Source organism: Camarhynchus parvulus, chromosome 2 (assembly GCF_901933205.1).
Source record: "Camarhynchus parvulus chromosome 2, STF_HiC, whole genome shotgun sequence".
In the NCBI taxonomy this organism is placed as follows: domain Eukaryota; kingdom Metazoa; phylum Chordata; class Aves; order Passeriformes; family Thraupidae; genus Camarhynchus; species Camarhynchus parvulus.
Genome location: NC_044572.1, coordinates 49,395,085 through 49,420,909, shown reverse-complemented (window position 1 = coordinate 49,420,909; position 25,825 = coordinate 49,395,085). Strand labels below are relative to the sequence as shown.

Below are 25,825 nucleotides of genomic sequence, written 5' to 3'. Positions count from 1 at the left end.
TGAAATTTGCTTCTGAGCATGAAGTCCCACCTGGGGTAAGGGACAGGAAGGAAAAAAAACAGCACAAAGGACAAATGAGAGAAAGTTTCACTCTGTTTTAAAAGCATTAAATATTTACCAGTTCAGCTGGAAGGTAGGGCATAAATATTCCGACAGTAAGAATCAAAATTAAAATATTTAGCACAAGAGACATATAATTACAGCTCAGGCCTCCTCAACAAGGACATTAATACTTAAGGATGGCAAAGATAGTCAACATTTAAAATAACTAGAGAGTATCCTCCTGCTTCTAGCATAGCCTTTTAATAAATCATAAATAAGCAAGAGTTCTTGTATTAATAATGAAAAAGGAAGAGATGGGTGAACACAACTGTGGATTACTATGCTTATAAGCTTCTGGCCTTCTGAGGCTTTAAATTTGGTAGCTGTGTAAGCAAAAGCTGGATGTTTCTCTGCAAGCCAGGCTGAAAATAAATTCAAGCTCTAGGACACAATGTCATTTATTCTGGTATTGACTGCAACACCTAAAGGAAGTGGAACACATTACAGAAATAAAGTAACATTGCCTGGGCCTTTTCAGACCATGGTCAGCATTGGCTTGATAGTTCTGTCATTTAACTTTCCATATTTGGGCTACTATAAATAAATCCCTTAAAATGGACAGAAGAAAGAACTTTGCAAATTAGCCCATTATCTGAAACATGGCACTTGCTTGGATTTGCACTCCATTGATTTAAAGGCTACCTTTTGAAAACTAAGAGTAAACAATATTTTGAAGCTAATCCACAACAAACAACAGTCACACTGTCTACATGGTATGTATCCTTCAAATTACCTTACCACAGTCAAAAAACTGTTAGGAGACTGAGCCAAGATCAGTCAAGCAGTACTGCTTTTATGTAACTGTAAACAAATCTTGGTCTCCTTGACTACCACTGCCCTTCCACTGTCTGCACTAGGATCTGACTTTCACAGTACTTTGCCAGTATTACGTTATTTTGCCATTTCAAATGACATCACACTGTTCTCCACAAGTGACTGCATCCGCAGCAAGGCAAAGTTTTCCAGCAATTCAAATCCTTCAAACGAACAGGACCTGGATTTATTGCTTATTAGTCCTCTCCCCCAGTTCTCACTCATCCAATCAATAAACTACAAAGAGAATAAGTTATTTCTGTTACTTTCCTGCTAAATCCACCACTGTTTACTTCACTGGAAACCTCTGTGCCCTTTTCAACCCTTGCTTACAAAATTCTTGGCATGATTCAGATAATTGCTTTAAAACTTGTAAAAGCAAACCAACAGCCTAATCAAGAGATAATTTTCTGTGAAAGTCTTAAGACAATACAGTCCCTTCATTTGAGCAGCATAAAAAAGACATTAACAGAGCAGGAGCTCTCTTTGTTTTCCATTTGACTTTTCCCTCTGTCACCATGCTCTGTGCCACTTTTACTCCTCTGAATGCCAGCTCTGTCTGAGGTTCAAAATATGTTTTGTTGCACATCAAAACACACCAGGCAATACTCTGATCTTGGAAAAGGATCATCCCACATATTTCAGGCTTTTAGGCACTAAGTTAGGAGGAACTCACAGTTCCATAATTATAGAAAAGTTTGAGTTGGAAGGGACCTTAAAGACCATCAAGTTCCAACCCCCTTACTGTGGACAGGAACACCTTCCACTGGAGTGGTTGCTCCAAGTCTAGTGTTGAACACTGTCAGGGATGGGGAATTCATTTCTGTGACGGTGTTCACAGGGGTTTTCGGGTGAGGGAAGAGACAAGAATGTTGACTCCATGTTCCGAAGGCTTGATTTAATATTTTATGATATATATATATTACATTATAACTATACTAAAAAGAATAGAAGGAAAAGTTTCATCTCAGAAGGCTAGCTAAGCTAAGAATAGAAAGGAACGAAAACAAAAGTCTGTGGCTCGGACAGAGAGAGAGAGCCAGCTCTGCTGTGACTGGTCACTAATCCCAAACATCCACACGAGACCAATCACAGATCCATCTGTTGCATTCCACAGCAGCAGATAACCATTGTTTACATTTTGTTTCTGAAGCCTCTTAGCTTCTCAGAAGGAAAAATCCTAACAAAAAGGATTTTCACAAAAGATGTCTGCGACACATTTCCCTGAGGAACCACCGGTGTATCCCCTCTACCAAGCAGCCTCATGTCGGTGTCCACCTGCGACCCAGCAGGTTCTGCTGCCCCCTCTGTGGGCACCAGAGGGAGCCCACATCCAAAACTATTATTCCAAGTACCAAGTATTCCTTTTAGTTCAGGACTGCTCACTCTTTAAATTAACACTAAAATCAATGCTGTTCACAGCACTTCAAGCGGGCCTTGATGACAAAGAGAATCAACTAATTTTGGGTAACTTTTAACTTAAGTTCTGATGTTAAAAAGCACAACTAAAATCTTCGCAAACCACAGCCTACATGTATGCTAACACCTACCCAAACATAATGCAAATCAAAAGAACTATACAGTTTCTTTGCCTCTTGTGATCACCTATGGCCATACTAACATTAGAACATGTCTCTCCTTGGTGGTCTAGCTGGCACAGAAGCTGAGAAGGAAAAAACAAGTTTTGTGAACACTGAACCTCTCTTTCCTCATTGTTATCCCTACAGCACTGATAAACTAAACATTCAGAACAAAAAAATGTTCATAGGCTTTTACCATTACCACTATGTGGATGTTCTAGCACCTACACCATTACCACTACAATTATCAAATACTTTTCTGCACTATTACTACTTGTAGCACTTCCTATGTCTAACAGCAAATACCAATGGAGACTGTCAGCTAGGTAAAGCATACACATAGTTCCATCAATGCCCTTAGGAAGAAATTACAAACTCAATGGAGTAAGTTATTGTGTAAAACACCTCTCTTTTCATGAAGAAGCCACCTCTGACTGCCAGGGTATCTCTTTAGCACTCTTGTAGAATACCTGAAGAGCTGAGAAAAATGGAAAATCAAGAGCTGTCACACTCATTTCCCTGTTACTTTTATGAACAAAAAAAGGCATGATCACTATGTGCTGTTAAGTACAGATACCACTCCTTCCAACACTTAACATTAGTTTTAGATTAAGACATTCAGAGAGCATAGTATGGACACACTCTTTGCATTGGCATTCTTCCAGCACAAGAAAAATAAAGCGTGTAGGAAAGTTTGCGACTTACTTCAGAACACCTGTTCTTTTGCCACACTCCAGTGCTACTAACAACGATGACTGCTTTTCAAATACAGGAGTACCGCACTCTAACTTTTTGATCAAGAAAATCCCAAAGACCTCTGAGAGCAGCACAGCAGAGGTGCTCCCCTTACCTAGGGAGGCGTAGGAGCCCGGGGGCAGCCCGGCTGCTGAGAGGCGCCCAGCTCCAGCTGTCTGTCCAGCAGCATGACGGGCCTTGGCGCCCGCCGCAGCGTTCACGTCGATGTCACTGCGAGATCTCTGCAGGGTGCCCGGGCTTGGGACGCCCTTGCTGCTGCCTGGAACTACCAGAAAAGGTTAAAAAAAAAAAAAAAAAGAGTTGATATTGAATAAAATGAATGATATTTAAGAGAGTAACATCTTCTACTCCCGCACCGTGCTTGTAAGAAAATAGTCTTAAAAAACAATGTAAAAAAGGTTAAACTAGTATTAAACCAAGAATTACTGGGATTAAAAACGAAACCAGACCTGGTCTTGCCATGAACGGCATATAGAAACAGTTTGTGTGTCGGTAGTATTTATCTTCATTCAGCATGAAATTTTAGCATTATTTAATGCAAACTGTCTCTTCCCACCCCAGCACAAATGACATAATTCTGAACCTTTGTGTGATTTATTACGTTATTGAATGATTTGCAAATGTAAGAAAATTCACATCCTTCCTTGAGATACTGAAGGAAGAAAAATATTCCCACACTTCAGCTAAGGTGAGCTGAATGCGTATTCTGAAATGTTTTAGAGTCTAATCTTTAGTATTTTCAGGTTCACTTCCTATTATTTACTGAATTTTAACTATTCACTTAATTTTAACCACTGTTCTAGGTCTTCTAAACTTGACTCCCCTTATCAGTTTCAGTATCCATTCTTCATTACACTCCATTTGCAAAAAGCTGCTCAATGATTTACTCTTAAAGAGTTATTAAGACATTATGGGAAAAGACATTGAAGTTATTAAATTCCAAAAACTAAACAAAAGATTAAACTCTTTGAATTACAAATATGCCATTTGGCTGCTGTTCTTTCTTTCTTTATTTAGAAAGAGCAAGAGCAACGTGGGAACAGATGAAAGAGACAGTGAGTCTTTACTTTCTAATTGCCATAATCCTAACCATGAACCAACTGAAACTACATAAAATGTGAAGGAAGTGTGAGGCAATCTGAGCTCCAGGTACAGTTTGTAGTGACACCATACCATTATTTATCTTGGAAACAGGGTAAATGCTGATAGTCAATTTTTAAGATGCATTTAGCACTTTTAATTCAAAGAACATGAAGAACTATGCACTGCACAAAACTACCACCACCTTACCTCTGCCTGCAAGACTTGCTGGGCTGGCTGCAGACCATTTAGATGACAGAGGCCGACTGAAAAAAGTCAATAAATCCAGTAAGTCTCATGCATCAGATGCAAAAGTAAAAAATAAAAGAGAGCAAAAAAAAATTTCTGTTCTTTTCTCCCCTTCAACTTTCTCAGCATATTTTTTAGATAAATACTTGAAACAGAAAATGATAAGAAAACCAGAATTATCTTTTCCCTTACATTTTATAAAACTACATCCTTATCACAAAGCACTAATCCTTCAGCTACCGACAGGCACACTTTGCTAACAAAGTTCAGGCATTCCAGACTAGGTCACAGAAACATTTAAGGTGGTCAGTACAAGGTTTTAACCACAGGGCTGATCTTACACATCAGCCATCAAACAAGAACAGTGGGAGCTGCCCAAAAAGTTTTATTTGTGAAAGACATTATGTAAAGTGGTGTCTACAGTAACAAGAAAAACAGCTGTCCAACTCATAAGCCTCCTCCAGTCCCAGATGTCTCAAGAATTAAGTTATAAATTAAAAAAGGAAATGCTGATGCTTCCAAGCAGCGAGACTCCATTTCCCCTGTTGGAATGTAGAGGCTCCCATAACTTAAAAAAGGAGGAAAATCCCATGTCTTTTCCTCTTTGTTTTGTCTTCATTTCATTCCCACTGCAAAAACAAGTAGTTACTGAAGCATAATCTTCCAGTCTAGTCAAGGTTAATAGTGAGCCCATCCTTTGGCCTGTTTGGAAGGGTAAAATGCAGCTGGAGAGACCAGGGAAATGAAAAGGACTGGCAGAAGAAAACATAATAGCATATTCATTGGTTAATATTCATTGGTTAAATATCTGATGGGGAAAGTTTGCATTTGATTAAATAGTTGAGTATTTCATCAACAGTCAAATTTCAAGCTGAGTCAGTGTCTCAGCTTTACTAAAAATAATTCCTTTAATTTTAAACCTAAAAGTAGAAAGAAAAAAGATGCCTCATGCCTCATTCTGTGGATTTATCCCAGTTATTAGCTCAGGTGCTCAGCAGTAATATAAAGGTCAGCACCATAACCTAAATCCTCACAGAAGAATATGTTTGCAGCTTGCTCTGAACAAACATGCTTTTCTGACATGACTAACTAGTGTTTTGAAGGTACTTTGCCTCAAGTAAGGTAAGGAGCTGAGGTAGAGCTCCTGACCTTACAACTTGCTCCAAACAAAAGCCCCAGACAACTGCCACAATGTATTGCAATTGACATTTTATGTAAACAGTTTCATACAAGTAGGCAGTCACTACATTTCTCTCTCATTCCTCCATCTTCTCTAAAACAATTCTGGATTAATGACCTGTATGAGATGTAAGTTCAGAAGGTCAAAAATCACAGAGGATCTGACTTCTAGGAAATCATACCCATATTTCCTAATTTAGCCTATACAGGGGGAATTCAGCATTCACTATACTAAAAGCCAGAAATAAAATTTTGGGTAACAAACATCCATCTGAATGCAAAGTTTGTAATAAATCAATTAAAATTTCATTAATCTTCAATATCATCACATCTACTGTTCATTTCTTATTTTACCCCTCACTTCCTGTACTGTACTGTAGCACTTACACATCTTGCAACATGGGAAGCAATATTTGAAGATTTAAGAGTATTTTAAGATTCTAATTTCCCTGTAATTTAGTTTTTAACAGTATACTATCAGTAACTCAATAACAGCACTTTTATTTTCAGATGGGGAACACAGATTAATTTCAACAAGAATATTTAATCTTTGAATGAACATTTGTGGACAATGAAGTGCTGGCAATTGCTTGCATCACAGACAATTATTTTTTAAACAATTTTTTATAATTACAAGTATATAAGGAAAGGTAAGGTAAATCTCTGGTATTAAAGGCATTAGCCAAAAAAAAAAAAAAGGTGAATTCCAATGTGTGAGAAGCAGTCTTTGCCTTCAAGTAACAAGTGAGCAGACAAGCTCTCTGGTTTTGATAATGAAGATCTGAAATATTAAAAGGCTGAAATACTTTGAGGAAGCTTTCTAGCATTTAAAGGCAAATATCACCAAATACTACTTCACATTTCTGCTAAAAAGCCAGTAGATTTCTTTTACTATTGGTACCTAAGAAAATTTTAATTTATTCAGCTCAAGATCATCTATACATTTTAATACATCACTGACTGCAGCACAGACCCACCCTGTAGTAAGTGGCAGGGCTATGAAATACTGTTAATACATATTCAGTACTGTGAAGACAGGGAAAAAAATCCCAAACCAATCTCCAACGAATCTCATTGTTGATGTTCCCTTTTCATGCTTGCCAGTGAAAAGAGATGATAAAGGAATTACACCATTATAGCTTTCCTAGACCTATTCAGCACATCAGAATGCTGGACATCAATATGAACCTTGAAGATATTTTGGTGTTTAAAGCAGCTGTTAAGGAATGAATGTATGAATACAACATCCTAATATCCAGTTAAAGACTGTCTGTACTTTGCACCTTGCTGGGGTAACACTGTCACATAGAAAAACACCAGAGAAGAAATTTTTATTAAAAAAATTAGAAGCCACAAAATAAAACTGCAGCTTTTCTGTACTCAACAGGAATCTGGATAATTTGCTTCTGAGAAACTGCATTTGTTTCTTGGCTCAGAAAGAGTGAAGTGACCCTTACTTGAGGCTCTCCTGTGAGCTGGAGGATGACCTGTCTGACTGAGGGAGAGATGCTATACTGCCAGAATTCTTCAAGTAGGTCTGAAGGCTTCTTTGATAGGGTGGCTCCAGAGAATTGTACAGAGTCTCAGCTTCACTAGGAAAGTGATTTCTAAGACCCAGATAAGCCCTGCAAAAAAAGAATAACCACATGTAAATGCTCAGTATTTTCTTTAAAGGGTGGAGTCAGGAAGTAAAGATTACAGAATGAACCATGGATGGGAGTGAAAGGAACTGAGAGTATGTAAAGCACACAGCAATGCTCATCAAGTCAGCTGCATGGACTGAATTAATCTTTTCAAAGTAACTTAAGTCTATCCTCTGAATGTCTCACATTCACTTACCAGTTGTGTGGGGAAGCAAAAGGAATTGTTTTCTGGCCTTCTCAAAGTGCTGCAGTTGTTTAAAGACTTAATTAATGGGAGCAGAATGATTATGCAGCAATATCAACCTTTCTAACTCTTCTTTCAGTGGAATCATCAAATGCTGCACAACTGCATTGACTGACTTGGCTTTGAGAATGTCTTTTGCAAAACAAACTGGGTAGCAATTAAGGACAGAAACATCAGTTTTCAAACAAACTTGTTTCTATCTTCTTCAGCCATGGATAGCAGCTCACCTTGGATTAGAGCCTTCTATCACTCATTTAGCACATGCAATTTTTCAGAGCAAAATTAATCAGAACTCACTTTCTTGCCTCCACTCTTGCTTCTGCATCAGCATCATGAATACCCTTCTTGATTGTTTCAACCAAGACAGCTGCATGCCTAGAAGAAAGACATTCTTCATGCTATTTTGCTACTCCAAATTCTAAGCAGTAGCTTTACACTTTAATTAACATTTCACCAAGTAAAAAACAGCTGCAATGCTAGTTCTTTCCAAAATATGCAGTAAACAAACACTTAAGCACACTGATGACATAACTGTACCACCTTCCGTAAAGGTTTAGGTCAGCTTACTCCTTCAATCTAAAAGGATTTTAATCTACTTCTGACATACACCCACCTACCACACTTAAAAAGTTATTTAAAAATACCTTTTATAAGACATCTGCCTTCCTGAAATGGAAAAACTATTTCCACTGTTATATCAATAGTAGGAAAAGGGGAAAAATTAAGACTGTAAGTTTTCTTTCAGCTCTGAAAGCTTTTGGCATACGAGTTCTAAACCTGAATACAAGTTCAATGAACAGCAAAGTACCCATCAGAACACAAACTTGTGAAGACAAACAAGTTTTAATTCAAGGTAAGTTTTGGGTGGGAGGTTTGTTATTTGGGGGTTGGGGAAGAGGTGGTGGGTTTTACAGGTTTTTTTAGACACTTTGGCATAAATGATTTCCCCATTACTCCCCTTCTCAGGAGCACCCTGGGGAAGCAGCAATGTGACTGGAATGAGCTGGATGAATTCTTCAGAGCCAGTTCTGGATGCTCTTTATTCTCCTTGCTCCTACCCTGTGTTTACAGTGACCAACCTGCAGAACTGATGCATGTACAGTTTTCCCATCTATCTGGAGAAGCCACAATGTGCCCTTACTCATTCGCACAAAAAGTCCTCCAGCCTAAGCCCACTTGCCCTCTTTCAAGCAAACACACAGATTTCCTCCTGCCAGGAGAAAAGACAGCTGCTTACCTGTATATGCATTGCTCATACGCAGGATGGGAGGGTAAGGAGAGGAGGCCACAGGAAGCCAAGGCTGGAACATACAGCTCTCCTTCCCCCCGGCACCTGAATGAGCCGCATGACTTGCTGTGCTAGAAAGGCTGTCTATGCCAGAAAGGCTGGCCAACACTGAACAACATAATCCAATTAAAGGATTCAACGACAATATTTCTGTCTTAAATTACATTAGCAGTTTATTTTAGGGGAAAAAGTATACTGGCCCATACCTTTCCAGTGAATGTGTTTGCCACTCTTGTAATAACAGGTCTAAAAATTCAAAGGAGCGCCTGAAAACACAGAACCAAAGTCGTAATTAAATACTCCTTTCTCTAATGTGCTTGTGGAATAAACACTAACTTTATTCTCTCCCCCTGAGGGAAATAAATAAAATAATAGTACCTTTTATTGACCAAGGGCATTGGTCACTTTATTGGAAAGTTAAAATATTCTGTATATTAAACAAACATGCAGCTAACTAATCTTAAACTTCAAAATAATAGACATGGTTCAATTAACGATGTGCTGTTCAAGTCATGTTATTACACATACCCTATGTCAACTGTATTAGTCCCAAAATAACAGACATAAATTAATGAAGTAGAAATAATTGTACAGAGTATAAAATTCTAACATAAAAAATAAAAACATTAAAAACAATTAAAATATAAATAATTATTATTAATATAAAAATTTAATTTAAAGTATTAATAATAATTATAATTATTCTTTTATATATAATACAAAACTAATATATTAATATATAATTATATATTATATAATTTTAATTTCAAAACATTGATAATAATTATAAAATATTAACAATAACATAAAAATATTAAAGACACAATATAGGACTTCTAGGCAGTATACTTCTGTCCCAAACACTATTCCCATCCTTCCATCTGTCACTACTGAGTATGTAGCATAAAGGAAAACATGAGACCATTAGCACAGGGCTCTGCATATAGAAAGCACTGCAGAAGATCTTCTAGCGCCATACTAATGAAGATATCTAACTGTATTCATTATTAATTTGGGAATCTTGACAATTTAGCAAACTGCCAGTAGCAAAAGGCATACTTTTAAAAACTATGTCTGAAGCTAGATCCTGACAAAAAAATCAAACTGACACAGCTTAGGGAGGTGTAGACAATTTTCAAACATGTAGTGAACCTGACAGCCTGAAACTCTCTCTTTTTCTGGTTATTCAGCATTTTTGACCTGTTCTGGAGGGACAAATTTGGTTTTTATTCTGCCCAAATCCTTTGGACATTGGCAAGGCCTGTCAAGAAACCCTGCAATGCTTGCCACTATTACAAATAATCTAGTGTTTTGCTCTGTTTCCAAAAGAATGAAAGCAGTATGGAGACAATGCCTTCTGTGATGCTCACTGGATTGTGAACTGCAGTACCAAAGCCACCTACAGTCTAATGTTCCTTAGTAAAGGCACAGCACTGAAGCCCTGTGAATTGTTCAGCAGTCAAACCAGAAGCTGTGGCAGGTCAGTACAATCTGCATTGAGGTAACACTTGCTCTGGATGCAAAAGCAGCTTAGACTCAAAGAAAGTAATTCAGATGTTCAAGTTGTTTCCTGCATACACACAGTGACAATGCTTTCATCATTAACTACTTTTGTGTGATTTGGTGCAGAAAATGACACTGTCAAAAAACAATTCATTTTCTCAAGAGCCAAACCACGTGTTCAAGTATCATGTTCTCAGAGAAAGCAACATGTTGGAGATGTAGCTGAGCTGCTGAACACCACAACACATGGATGCTCTGTGTCCTAAGGTAGCTGCCACTGTCTCAAGGCTGAAATTAAATTTTTCAGTTTACTGGCTAACAGTTTTGTATGTTCAGCATTTATGGCCACAAATCTTCTAATTTGTTAATTTTCAACATATGATAATCATAGTTTAAAAAGCAACAGCTTTGGTAATTTTCATTTATAATGTACTCACCTTCTAACTGCAACTGATTTTGAGGTACAGTTGCTTGTTATTAAAGGTATGAGTCGTGGCACATGAGTATGCTGCCAAAAAAAGGACAAAGCAGTTAATGGGAAAAGCATTCCTGAATCCTGAATTTGTACTGTACTTATTAATTCAAACAGAATTAACACCATAATAAAAACTGCAATCATTTAAGCTGCTTACCAAAACTAAATCATAGAATATTATTAAATGAAAGACTGCTGTCAGCATGCCAATTGAAAGAAAGCTATTTTCTTCCAAAAGGTCAAGCAGAAACCACTTCCAGTGCCATCAACAATAACATCATGATATGCAATACTTTGCTGTCAAAAGTAATATAAGAAGTTCAAATGTAGCTGTTTCCTCAGAGGAGTTGAAAGCTGATGCTATTTTAGTTTTGCCACAGGAAAAAAAAAGTAATAGACATAGCTGTCTTAAAAGTCAGGGTTACAGAGCAAAAAATGAATCAATGAATATGAAAATATAGGCATTCTTACAAGGATCAGTATGATTAGTACAACAAGGATCAAATGGCCTTTAATGCAAAAGATGTCAATAAAGTAATAAAAGCATTGACATATAAGCAAGCCTATATAGATAATCTATATGGACACACCTGATGGGAGAAGAAAACTATTAAACTATGCATAAGATAAACTACATTCAACCCAAATGCTTTACAGAATTCAGAATTAAAGCTGCCTTACTTCAGCTTTTCTTAACTAATTGTAGACACAAATCATTACCATTTTAATTTCAAGTAAGAGTAATGTGGTTCAACAAATCTATTTTCAGTTAATTTCTTTAGTCCTTTCTTGATTAAATACCTACAGTAAACAGTCCCCAATACAGTGTGAAACAGTAGGCCAATTAAAAAAAAGTCCAAGATCTTAAAAAATACAGTGAAGAATTCTTACTCTCTCATGTATCACAGCTGCAGGATATAAGCACACAATTCACAAAAAAAGCATTGATAATCATCAGCTCACAGAGTACTGCCAATTTTAGGATTAGGAAGGAGTTAATCAAAAATTCTGGAAGAGCCTAACAGTTATATTTGTTTGTCCTGATATACTTTAAACACAGTTTTAGGGGGTTTGTGTTTTGTATAGACTGTAAATTGAAAAGAGGCATGACTTTGAGAAAGGGACAATGAGCAAATCAGGGGTAAAAACAAAGTTTTTACAGATGGAGAAACCTGTACATTCCAAGTCTTTGGAGCTATTGAGTTGTAATTTCTAGAAAGTACTTTGCAAAGGAATCAAAGCCTCAGGCTTGCTTTAATTCTGTTTTTAACATGTCATACTTCATCTGCTGCTCCTTTGAGGATGTAATGATATGTGCTTCCTTGCAAACCACCTTGAAGATCAGCTGACAAACCTGAATCCTGCCTCCTTCTGAGAAAGATTTCTGCCACCATGCCATCTCTCCATGATTCCCTCCCTGCCCCCACCATCTTCATTTTAATTGTCTTCCTGATAGGTACTAAGAGTCAAGAAATGGAAATCAGACGGCACTGTAAGAACTTCCTGGAGAAGAAATATGAAATCCAATGAAGGCACAAAGATGAGATGAAGCTCCTCAAGATCACTGGTATAATACAGTCTCCCTGTTTCTATGCAGACTCACTCTACAGCAATTACACAGTAAAGCACCAGGATCTGAACTGGCTGTCACTGGATGCCGCTGGGAGTTTTTGAGTAAAACACTGACTCCAAAAACTGCAGTAGCTTGGGTTCTAAATACTCAATTGATCAAAGACCCCCTGATCAATACTAATTTAGTTCAAACAGGCATGGGGCTGCACTTTTTTTTAATATTTAATTCTGAAATCTGAATTTTTTGCAAAAAAAACCCTCACAAATGCTATTTATTGGTTGGGTATTGGAACACTGTGGATAGGATTTTCTTGTTTTTATGCTTCAAATCTACTATGTTAAGTCACAGATAAGAACAGAAATTTAAACAAAATCAGGGCAACTATAGCTGATGTGTAAGCTTGTCTTCAAATTAACTAAACCAATAAAGCCAACTTAATGTAATTGGTGAACGTTTATAATTTCTTACATGCCTGAGCTTGTCTTACACTACTGCAAATGGTATTGTTCTCTTACAACTTTAATTATCCTGTGTAAGGTGCACTCCTTCCCTCTCAAGTCTGTGCCATCTCACAGTGGAGTGTAAGAGTCTGGGGAAAAAATATCAAGGGACTTTGTCTTAGCCCAAGTGCTGATGCAAAGGTCATGCATGCAGAGGTCTTGGAGCACATTCTCAGAGGCACAGAGAGACAAAGCAATATACATTCTGAACCATACTGAAGATGGCAATAAAAGGTGTAAGTCATGAAACCTCTTAAGTTTTCCAGCAACTTGCAAAATTAAAACCACCAATGAGATCACATTAAATTGCAGTAAGTGCTTGGCATTCAGAACACCACAACTTCTAATGCAGAAACTACCGGCAATCTCCCACTTCATGTGAAACACATCAGCACAAGTCCCAAACTCAAAATATCTTGCCTGAGACACCAGTCAGTAGATGCTGAAAGTACATTCAGTAGAAAACAGCTAGGATAGAGCACTCCTCTGTTCCATATGCTATAGCTTTGAGGACTCAGAAAGTACTTGAATTTAAAAAATCAAGTCTCTATAGGACTTGCCTTTCATGAACTTGTGCTTTCTTAACTGATCCAGGTATATGTAGCCTTTTCAACATTTTATCATTAACTTCACGTTTTCAAATTTTTTTTGGGGGGAGTGTATATGTAGAAAGAAATAACTTACTTTGTAGTTTGCACTATTTAAATTCTCACTAGTTTCTTAGCTATTAGCTTAACTTTGTATTTTCCAAGAAGGTAGTTAAAAGCAGTTACTCTTCGAAACACACATGGTCTTTTTTCAATTAACACATTACAAAAAAATCCCAAAACCACGAAAACAGACTAGCTTTTCACATCTCTACTTCCATCTTTATGATGACAATGCTGCCAATTGGTTTCAACGATATGTAGTATTTGTCCACCCATGAGAAACATTACTCCTCTGTTAAAGAATGATTTAAAAACCTGTATTTCAGTGTAGCTGTTATCTCTGCTAACAGCCACGACCTGAAAGTTCCTAGTAGGTGAAGTGAGACAGGAGCACCTACCCGAATGATGAACCTGATGGCTGCACACCCAGAGGTTGCCATCACTTTGGCGCTGTTGGGAACCAGGTTAAAAAGAGTAGGCACAATTGCTTCAGCGCCATGGTCAAACTTGTTTCCCAGAACAGTTGAAAGGTGCCTGTTTAGAGAAAACATAAATTAATTTCTTAGTCTTAAAATAACAAAGTTCATTGTGGATTTTAAAGGTTCATCCTTCCAAACAACAGAATTTCTTAATTTCCAGTACACCAAGAAACCAAAGATTTCCAGTACACCAAGAAACCAAACATGAGTAACTTTGTTTCATAATGAAAAACAAGTGCTACAACTAGAAAGCCTAAATTTTCATGTCCACATAAAATATCACTGTATTTCTGCTTTTTACCAGACTTTGGGATGTATAAATCTAGAATTTTAAATATATTATTGAGTTTTTTTTCCTTTTGAATGCAGGCAAAACTACTGAACTCACCACAATCAGCCAACCATAAAATCTGACTCCCTTGTCTGTTAAAGGTTACGTTTTCAGTTTTAACAAACATAAAAACACATGCCACACACCGAAATTTAACTGTCCATTGGTGACAACAAATGCTTCTTTTGTGCAGAAAGACTATATAAGAAAGAATTTGTAGCCAGCAGCAAATGACACATCAAATACATCAAAGTTTCAGGGATCAAGGAAAATTCCAGGTTGTTAGGCCTGCATGAGAATATTTGCAGAGTACTTTTCGACTGCTCCTGACTTCATGTTAGGAAAGGTTATTACGATTTTCTCAAGGCTCAATTTCCTTGGAAAGGGCAGTTGTATGCTTCAGCATTTCCTCTCAGTGTGTTCAAACAGGAGACCAGAATAGCAAGGGTGAACTCTATGGTGGTCCTGTTTCAGATGGCCACTGAAAATCAGTGGTTACACTAATGTCTTTCCAGAGGATAAAAAAAAAAGTCATGGAAAACACTCTGGTTTTCCTCTCTGCCCTTGAATTTAAAGGAGCCCACGAGATGCTAATGGTGAAGATTTTATTTCAGTTTAGCCACAGCTTCTAAAATTATCACGGTCATCTGTCTCTTGCCCAGAGAGACAACCCTGGAAGTGTTCAATGCTAGGCTGGGTAGGGCAACCTGGTCCTGTCCCTGCACTACCAACGGGGCTGGAACTAGATGATCTTTAAGGTCCCTTCCAACCAAAACCCATTCCATGATTCCATGAGAGGTCATGCAAAATTCCATGAGATACCTCAGCAACATGCTCTATGTTCAAACCACTACAGCACTATTCACATTGTCTTTACAAGCAGTGCCAGGGAAATGCTCTGCCAATCACCCAAGCATAAGTGACCCTAAGATAAGTCCCCAATATCATTCACAGCAGTTTGTATTAACCTGCACCAATGATGACCTGGCAATGGTAGTAACTGGTTATTCACACACAATTCATTACAGGATTATCAACCACGTGTATCCCCTCAGAGAACAAATTCCTTTAAGCATTTCTTTACCTCCGTGGCTTCAGATCCTGACTTGACTCTATCAGTCACAGAGCACAGCAGCCCAACAAGAGAACCTCTCCTGGAACACTGATAAAGCACCTCTAAGCCAACCCCACAGTAACATCTACCAAGGTGCCCAAAGGCACAGGAACTGTACTTACGCTACAGTAATGCAGGCTTCTCTAACCACCTGGGATCTGAGATCCTTGGCTGACAGCTTGAAAGCACCATCCAACAGCCGCAAATGCTGGAAAAACCCATCGTACTGTGCAGCTCCAGCAACAAGCAAGGAACGAACCTTCTTCAGCTAAAAAAATCAGTGTGTTTGGGTTAGGACACTGCAAATATGCATTTCAAAACAAAAGAAAAAAGAACAGCTTCACTATGCAGAATCCATGTTGTCATGTCTTTAAAGCAAAATTTTCAAAACATATGGCAGTAATTAAAAAGAACTGTGAAAATTTTATATTAAGCTCTAGAGGTAAAAAAAAATCTCAGAATCCAGAATACAAATACACAAACACATAGTTCAGTTCACATACCTGTTTATAAGCATTAAGATACCATAAACCTGATTAAAAAATATAAATGGTACATACACACAAAAATTTTAACCCTGTAAGTGGAACATTTCATAGCTATTAATAGCTATTTCATACTATTAATATCTCATAACAAGAGATATTGATGCTAGCAGTTAACCTGAAGAATATGCAACTTTATGTAAATGCCAAACTTAAACACCTGTGATGGCTTTTAGAAAAGCTTCCACTTAAATGTCAGCAAAAATTTTAGACTTAAAAAAATACTCAAACTTACTTGGTATAGAGAAATTCAAGGTGTAAAAATTAAAATGAAAGTTTCTTTCATTACATGGAGTGCAATGACTTTAGGAAAAAAAACCCCATTTTTAAATACTGGCTATCTGTGCTTTATGAAATGCACCCACCCAAGCCTGAAATCAGATAAAAAGTTTACCGCATTAGTTCGCTGATCCCAATCATGTTTGTCATCTGAGAGAATTTCCCTGATTTTGTTCAACGTTTCTTCAAGTTCTCGACTAGAATAAATCTGAAGTATTAAAAATAAATTTTAAAAAATATCAGGAAGTTCATATTGTTAATATCCCAGGTAATGTGATGAAGAAAAATAGCTTGAGAAGAGTGAAAATACAAATATCATCCCACAAATCTTACCCCCAAAGTTCCAGAGATCTGTGTAAGAGTTATAAATGGGCATTCTAAGACCAATCTGTAAGGATGCCACTGAGTAATGAATATTCATGAAAAAAAAGGCTGAAGAAGCAACATTTTCCTTTGAGCATTTTCCTTTCCTTTTAGTTTATCACAAAGACTTTACCCTTCACCTTTGTGATGAGCTAATCATATCCACAATTTCATTCACTCCACTTAAAAAAAATAAATAATTCAATAGGAGCAGAGGTTTTAGACAATGTGCTGCAATACTACCAAAACTCAGTTTCATCTTCATACTCTGATAATGACACTCAACCAACATTTTAATTCATTGCAACTCTTTTGGAGCTGGGACTCTCTAGGGAACTAACAGGGCTGTGAGAACACTAAAATGAAAATTTGTCTGAAAAATTAAATTAAAAGGCTCCCATAGCTTCTCTATGTATTGCTACTTTAAGGCTATCATTTATTAACTTATACAGTCAGTAAATAAATATAAGGACCTCTAGTCAGAATTCTCTCTATACAGTAAGACCACCAATATTGAAGCCTGAACAATCTAATCATGCAAGAGTCACTATTTGGTTATAAATGCATTGATGTCTTTATTGAACTGTACATGTATAAGAACAGATTTTTAAAGAAGAAAGGAATAAAAAACCTACTCATGAAAAAATATTATTTTTAAATTAACTGATTTCCCTTCTATTTTCCTAGACATAACTCAAAGGAAGCTTTTTTCTGTTTCCACTGCATACACAAAATTTAATGTTCTTTCTCCCTTCAGACTGAGAACAAGTGTAAGAGAATATGAAGCAAATTACTAAACAGAAAGCTAATCTGGCCAGGGTTTCATTTTTTTGGGTGGGGGTTGTTTTTTTTTTAAAGTATCTTCAGCTTAACATTTCCAGTTTTTTGGAAGTTTTTTTATGTAAACACATTAGGCAAAACTCACTGGCCCATACACAAGCACCTGACACCACCAGATACACCTCCAAGTCATAGGGCTGGCAGATGTGGGTCAGGACTTCAAGGAAACACACCTTTCTACAGTGAAAGCTGAACACCAGCATGATAACTTATGTAGCACCTAAACAGCAGGGCCTGAAGCTCCCTCGTTATTTAAGACATAATTTTTGTATGTGCAAGAGCACACAGAGGAAACGAGGGCCAGTGGTTAGGACACCTTGTTTTGCATGAATTGGTTAAGAGCTCTGTGTCTTGAACACACTGTTCTAGCACATGTATATGCATCTTTGATCTTACTGTTAAAATGATGCAATGTCTTTCTTCTATTCTGCAGTTATGCTGAATGATTATTTTCTTTAAAATATCTTGATTTCCCAGGCATCTTCAAATTACTGTAAGGGTTATTCCAAATACAGTCTAGTTTTCCAGTTTCCTGAGCACATCAAATTAATTTAACTTACAAAAGATGTGGAACCTTAACTATTGACATCTACTCTTTTCCCAACACTTTAACAGAATATGATTATGGAGGTATGCATATTTCATGCTGAAACATGGAGGAGGTGAAAGACATCACAGCTCTAAAACACCTTCACACTGAATTTCCAGAATAAACAGGGTAGGAACCTTTACAGAAACAGATTAATCAGGACACCCAGACCAGCTTCACTGTAAGGTGGAAAACGATTTCTGAATATACTTTACCAACAAAAGTAAGATTTTTATTACCATGCAGCTGTGTGAGCTCTTCCAGGATACACTGTGGAAGCAGCTTTGCACTTTTATACAGGAGACATGACTGCATCCATAAAAACCAGAACGCTATTCCTCATGATTACTGTTTCTTTCACTGGAAGTCACTAAATATCTGATGTATAACTTACTTAAAATGAACAAGTGGCTTGATGAAAAAAAATTGGGTCCAAGTGTTAGATACTTTCTACTCCATCACCCACAATACTGAACATGAGTTCTGTATCGCCATTTAAGATATTTGTGTATACTGCCAGCCTATTAATAGCTGTTAAGCAACCCTAGTTTATTCTAATACTAATTCTGTAAGTACCATACTCTTAAAAAAACCAAAGTACTACGTGTGTCTCAGTAAGCTTTTTTAATCAAAATTCATTTCCATTCTGAAAGAAAATTTTTATTTTTCTTTGAAAGTGTAAAGGACCTGTCTCCTGCTCAGTTCAGACCTTTAATAGACAGAAAGCTCCTCCTACAAGAGGAGAGGCAAGAATTTCTTCGCCAACTCAGCATTTCTCTGTGAATTCATAAAGTGAGGTGTTACAAGAAGGGAAGCAGGACAATGTCTCTTGGTGGCATCTAACTGAGGACTGTTCAATGCACACTCAAACCCCAGTCTGAAGTCCTGGTCAAGGTACAAAAACTTTTTGCAAGCAGTTTCATTAAGCAAATACAGAAAATATAACTTTTTTGTTGTCAACTTCTGTGTCATAAGAGATCATGTTGTACAGTATAGTTACTGCTGCAAGACTGCTGTAAGGGCACCAGGCAAACACAGAAACAAGCTGCACAACGGGTTAATGTCCACCCCATTAGCATTTCCAGGCAAGGAATTGGATTTTTTCTTTAATTACCTGGCACAAATAGAGCTGGACTTAGGAATACTCAAACTGGCAGTGCAGTGTGGAATTTAATAAGTGGTATAATTTTATTTTGTCATGAAATGAAAACCATAATTCCACTGAAAAATACTGTACTTTCAAGGTTGTACATACCTACCTTAATTTCACAAGAATAAAAGGCAATATTTTAATAATTTCTTTTCTCCCTGCCCTCAATTAATCACCCTTTTAGGAGGTCAAGATGAAATTATGTGTTCAGGCAATGACATAATGCATTTTTTGCTCACAAGTTCCCACATGAGACTTTATAAAAAGAACGGAACTTGTTTTCAAACAAATTTTAGCTATTAATGGGAGTTATTCCTAATAATCCGAACACAGAATTTTCTTGTTTCAGCAAAGGCTTAAGTTGTAAAAACAAGGTGGTTGTAACCTTGAATATGAGGGCACAATCCTGTCACTACAGTACTTTTTTGCACACAGATCCATCAGACAACATCTAAAAATCTTCTTCATAAACTGCTGCTATCCATTAGAGGGCAACATAAACACACCTCATTAAAGGCAACTGTAACATCAAAGACAGAAAAATTAAAAGCTCAGACACAAGTAAGAATAATAACTATACAGATGGAAAGTATTTTCAATATGGGGATTTAAAAACTGGGTACAAATAAACAATATGACACTCCTAAAAAATATGAGCAGTCATATGAACAGCTTACTGGAAAGTCAGATCTACCACTAGACTTTTAAGGATGACTTAAAACATACCCACTGTAAGCAACCTCAATTTATTTGATTAATTCAAATGCACTTAATCTTGATCCAGAACTGAATCTGGTTTTCCTTTCTTACTTTCATTGAAGCCACCACTCAAACCCATAAATGCAATGAAAAGAGGAGACACAGGAATGGGCCCAGTAACGTCCAAACAATTCTCTCTCCTCATGCTGTCCTTTGCTTTTAGGATAATTCGTAAAATATAGGTCATAAACATTCTTTCTTCACAAGTCTAACAGAGAAATTTCCCACCTCCTTAGTAATTAACATGGTTGCAAAACATGAAATCTGCTTTGGTTTTTTTTCCTGAAAGATCAGAGACTGTCTACAACCAGAAGCATGAAGTTGGCCAGGAAGTCATTATTCCTAAGGACACTAAAAAATATTATGGTTTTTTTCTTGTGTGCTCATCCATGAAACAAATAGGTAATTTTGGAGTCAGCTACACATTTCTCTCCTGCCTCCTCACCTCAGCTGGAGGGAGATTAGTAAAGACAAATGTCTTTCTCCTGTATCTCCTGCAGTTTAGAGAATGACCTGCCTTCCTAGGCCATTGAGCAGTCAGACAGAAAATAACATATCTTGGTCTACATCCTGTGGTCACCCCAGTTTTGTTCCAGCTGTTTTGTTCCAGCAGTGTTACCAACCAGCCTGAGTAATTAGAGAGCTCTGTGTGGGACTGTGTCCTTGGGACTGCACACACCAAGGCACTGAACTACAAGCATCACATTCTCTGTTCTGTGGAACATGGCTCTGTTCAACATAACAGGGATAAACAATATTAAGAGCTGCATGTTTTTATCCTCCGAAGAATTCTTAACACAGTCTGAAGAGGCAAAGATCCATAAGGCTCTTAGAGTGTTAGACAAAGACTTCCTTGATGTGACAGGGATCATGGAGATTGAGTGCTCCCTCATGAAAGCAGACAGTATTGCTGCCTGCAGAAGCAGATCTAACAAATAACTATGCTTGGGAAATAAAAATAGAACAAAAGTACATATCAAGAAAAGGGAGTCTTACAAAATCCTTCTGTCATTTGGGAACTATGGCTAACTGAGATTTTGGTTGTGTTCCACACCTCAGCTCCTCAAGGAAAGCTTATTCAAAATAGCCCTTGTACACTACACACATATTAAATGACTCAACTGTGTGAAAGTATCAAATACATGCAATTCCCACACTAAAAGAATAGAAATTCAAACCTGATCTTCTTAATTAAGAACTCAGAATCCAACAAGTTCATTAGTATGAAAATAAAGCACTAGAATAATTTTTTTCAAGTATTACTAGAATAAGGACATGTATACCAGACACACATCATTACAGTTCAGGCGAATTTGAAAATATAATTCTTGCTGTTTAAATTATTTGCTTATATTATTATTTGCCTATATTATTATTACTTCTTTATGCCTTGAAATTGTAGCCCCAAACTTTCCAAACATCATGTTAATTTTTTTCTTATTAAAACATCCAATTATTTCACTAGTTCCCTGAAAAAGTTTGAGAAAAGCAATAATGCATTTTAGCCAAAACACAATGTGGTAATAATTAGTAGGACAGTAAAAAAAAGGTGGCACTTTTTTTGGTAACTCCTGGGAAAATATAAAGAGCTTTCCATGGAGACTCTAAGGTCAGAAAGAGGAAAAAGTAATGATGCTTGCTTAGAACAATGTAAAATTATGTAAATTTAAAAAGCAGGTCAATCCATTATTGCAAATAACATATTTCCGAAGACAAACATGAATATACACAGCACCTTACCTGTACAGTAGGAACATCTGTAAATGCCTTAATAAAATCATCCTCATCCACAGCTCCAGCTCCTCCTTCTTTAGAGGAACCTAAATGAACATAAAATACTGTGTGAACAGGATGTAATATACATCAAGGTTTGAAATCTCTTACAACCATCTTTCACCATACCTACTTTCAAACATTTAATACATTTTACAAAAATGCTGCATTTTTGTGTAGAATTGTACATCGTATGTAGAATCACAAGACCTTGAACTCTGACTTCACCATAAGAAAAAAAAAATTACCTTTTTTTAATCCAAAATGAACAATTCCAAGTAATTTCCAATTTGACAAATTTAATGGTGTAATAATTTTTATTTTTGTGTCTAACTGGAAACATGTTTCATATAACAATCTCCTAGCAGCTGTTTGCATTCCATTCTGAGACCTGCGCCCTGACAACAAAAATGTTCTAAAACAAAGCCCCAAATTTCAAATTATTTACCAGAGCAAGAGCTATTCATCACTAAATGGAATTCCTCAGGATGAATTTTCATCTTAACATATGTGCCTTAATTAATCAACCCTGAAAGTCTGGGGGTTGATTTTTGTCTTTTCCAGTATTCTCACATGAAGCTAAGAAGTGTGAGGTACATTTCTTAGTCTTAAGGTTACAAGAGCTTCAACAACAAAAGAAAAGACACAGTGAGGAGAATTTGCACTGGAGCAAAATCTGAACTTCAGTGACCTTGTTTTCAGACCTCTCACGATGGAACTATTCTCACATGACAGCCAAAGATGCCCAGCAGAAGGACCAGGGAAGAATACTGACAGGTAACCACCTGCTGGTTTCACACTGGTATACCTTGCAAATTTTATTAACCTCTTGTCTTAGAAGCTAAGACAACTCTAAGCAAGAAAACTACTTGAAAACAATGTCTGGATTTTGCTTCCCTGCAAAAACTCAGGTTATCAAGAAAGCCCCCTTTTTTAAAGAAATGTGCTCAAGTTTGCTATCAAATCAAATAACAAGGTCATCAAATCCAGGCTATGCTACAAGTCTAGAACTCCAAGCACAAGGTGAAGCTTGGCAGAATCCCTAAGTATCTTCAATAATTGCGTCAGGAAGGTAATATAATAAAACATATTAACCACATGGAATCAGTCCAGTTGAACATTTCCTTTCTGAAAGGAAAAACATAATCTGTCATAGCAAATGAGCATTTGGGAACAAGTGCCTCTTTCAAGACTGAGGCCTACAGGGTAGATGGCAGAACGTCCTCCCTAACTGGCAAAATGAAATGGAGGCATCACACAGAGAAGACACATATTTCACTAACTACAGAACAAATAAAAACCACAAAGAAAAAGCATTTAAGAGGCTGAATGGTTAACAAAGAACAAAAAGCTAGGAATTCTTGATGAATCCAATTTTTTGTGGCTGCACTCTAAGAACCATGGTTTTCAGTCCCTGATCTCTTAATTCTAGTGAAGGAAATTATGTCTGCTGTGTTTGTATACATGTGCAGTTTGGAAGCACGAGGGTGCGCTACTTCTACAAATCTGATGGCAAACTCACTAGATCTCAACACTGCCGTGCAGAACAAGAGCTCTCAGATACCTGTGTGGCTCATTCTGTGGTAAAACCACAGAATCTGGACACAGTACCTGCAGTATGATATAGGAACATTTAAGAGACTTTGAGTGCCTTAGCTCAAGGATGCTGCAAAGAGATGCTGTACACAATACATTTCAATGTGTGTATCTTCAACACCATCTGTCACAATTGCCAGTGGCAGCCAGAAGAGAAAAAAGAAATTATAACCATCTATTTCTTCTCCTTCCCGAGAGTAGCGGGAACAAACCCTACCATAAAGTTAATGACTATTTGACCAGCTAAAAAAAAAATGAAGAGGGAAAGACTAATTTACAGCCAGAACACACCCTTCTGCCACACAAACTTGTACAGCTCTTCAAAGGGAGAATACCCTTGTCAGAGCAAATTTTATGGAGAGACACCTTAAAGAAATAATTTGGCCCAGAGGCACCACGTTACAGTAGGTGGTACAAACAGCTGCTTAGATGCTCAGATCATAACCTCATTTGTTTGTCCATAAATACTCTGACATTTAAGGAAGTCTCATGGAAACAAAATAGAGTCAATATACAATACCTACTCATGAAAAGTAAATAGAAAAGTAAGGTTATAAAAGTTCTGTATTATTATCCAGTTACATAAATACACAAATACCTATGCTAACACAGGTAAAAAAGTACTTTGCATTCCCATCCTTTACTTATCTTTTTTTTTCCTATGGAATAAACTACAGAAACATTACAAATTGACACATATAGGCCATGAACACAAAAATATAGAAAAATGTTTGGGCTTCAAGTATTTCTAGCTCACTGCTGTACGTCATAAAGATTAAAAGAAGATGAAGTTGCCCTTACTAAGCAAGTAGATGCTGTCACCTTCAGTCTACCCTAAAGTATCACTTTTAAAATTAGGAAACAGCATGTGTTACATGGACAGATATTTCTAGCACCTAAACATCACCTAGTAATGCATCCTGAGGATTAAGGAAAATCCTTTATCCAAAGAATAACAATTTTTTACTTCAAAAAGAGAAAGAAGAGGGACAGACTACTATTCAAAATCCATTTGACATAGTCCAGACAACAGAGAACTCTCCATCCTCCTGAGTTTCAACAAGTAGTTCACATCTACAAACCAATTTTCTTTCTCCAAAAGTTGTTTTATTACCTTGTTGACTGGTAAAAAAAAATTATATGGTTCAAAGTTATCTGTAAACCACATTTCCCTTCTATTTCACTGATCCTTCTCCTCAACTGCATGATGGCATATGCATACCAGAACAAAGTGTGAAGTAACTTCTCTTCATATTGCATAGAAGTCAAAAGTCCACACTGCTTAAAGAGGAAAAATACTGTTCAATTTTTCCCTTTCCTTTGAAATCTCTCTGTAAGTTTTTTTACCAATTCTGTTTACCAAGTCACTGTTTCTGTAGAGACAATCAAAAAATGACAGAACTCCACCTGCTGTTTCCCAATTCAGGACAAAGTATTTTACTGTGCTAACCAGATACATAACAGTCATACACATGCAGATGCCTTCAAAGGATCCCTCATGCTTTTGTAAGGCTTGACTCTCCTCCACAAAAGCAACACCAGAGCTTTACTAAATTCTCAATTCACAATGCTGCCTCCAGACCCCAAACTGATATATCAGACAGAGCACACATATAAGCTGTTTTGTTGCTTACCTTCTCAGACCAAGCTTGTGATTACAAATTTCTTGTATCTCTCTCTAGTATTAATTCCTTCCACTGAACAGTGCATGTTCAAGGCTCCCCACAGAACACACAGTCCTTTGACCAAATAGGGACAAGTTCAGCCACTGCGTTCCTAAAGGCAAGAGCACTATAAACAATTCTACGGGGCTTTAGCCCCACTGCATTTTTAACATCTTTAAGTGCTCAGCACACAGCTAAAATTCAGAGCCTCATCAGTTGGGTAATTATATTACCCTGTCTTTTGACTTGAATCCAACTGAGCTTTTTTTTCAGCTGACACCCAGAAGAAAAAATTCTCTCATGGAGAGGAATAAAAACACACGCAAGACATTTCCCTACATTGTTTGTTAGTTTTCATTCCTAACCTTTACTTTTTCTAATCCTTCAAGCCTTTTAGTTAGACAGACTCGCAGAGAGCCCTGAAAGCCTCAGTCCCACTTCAGGAAGCTGGTGAGAATATACCAAACATAACAGACTGACTTGAAATGGAAGCATATCACGGCACCTGAAGCCCCTCTCAGTTTTACAGTGGAGTGGTGGGGGTTTTGAGAGGTTCCTCTTTTTTGTGTGTGCATCTTCAGGTTTGTTTTGTTTTTTAAACAGAAGCTCAATAAGTCTAGAAATGGAAGCAAAAAAACAACAAGCAAACAAAAAAAACCCCTCACTTCCCGCAGACTGCTAACAGAGATGACACTTTCATGAGTTAAA

At 37.1% G+C, this 25,825-nt stretch overlaps 1 protein-coding gene across 41 annotated transcripts in view; it reads right to left on the bottom strand.

The window, feature by feature from the left end:
- The window catches only part of CLASP2 (cytoplasmic linker associated protein 2), a 146,777-nt gene that overhangs the window by 51,432 nt on the left and 69,520 nt on the right, over positions 1-25,825 (bottom strand). For all 41 annotated transcript variants that reach the window (XM_030971181.1, XM_030971182.1, XM_030971187.1 and 38 more), the window contains 10 exons: positions 21,825-21,904; positions 16,499-16,591; positions 15,682-15,827; positions 14,034-14,169; positions 10,875-10,945; positions 9,141-9,200; positions 7,944-8,021; positions 7,217-7,384; positions 4,542-4,597; positions 3,346-3,516 (listed from right to left, as the gene is read on the bottom strand). In XM_030971181.1, coding sequence (XP_030827041.1) covers positions 3,346-3,516; positions 4,542-4,597; positions 7,217-7,384; positions 7,944-8,021; positions 9,141-9,200; positions 10,875-10,945; positions 14,034-14,169; positions 15,682-15,827; positions 16,499-16,591; positions 21,825-21,904 — 1,059 coding nt within the window. The remainder of the gene's footprint in view (positions 1-3,345; positions 3,517-4,541; positions 4,598-7,216; positions 7,385-7,943; positions 8,022-9,140; positions 9,201-10,874; positions 10,946-14,033; positions 14,170-15,681; positions 15,828-16,498; positions 16,592-21,824; positions 21,905-25,825) is intronic.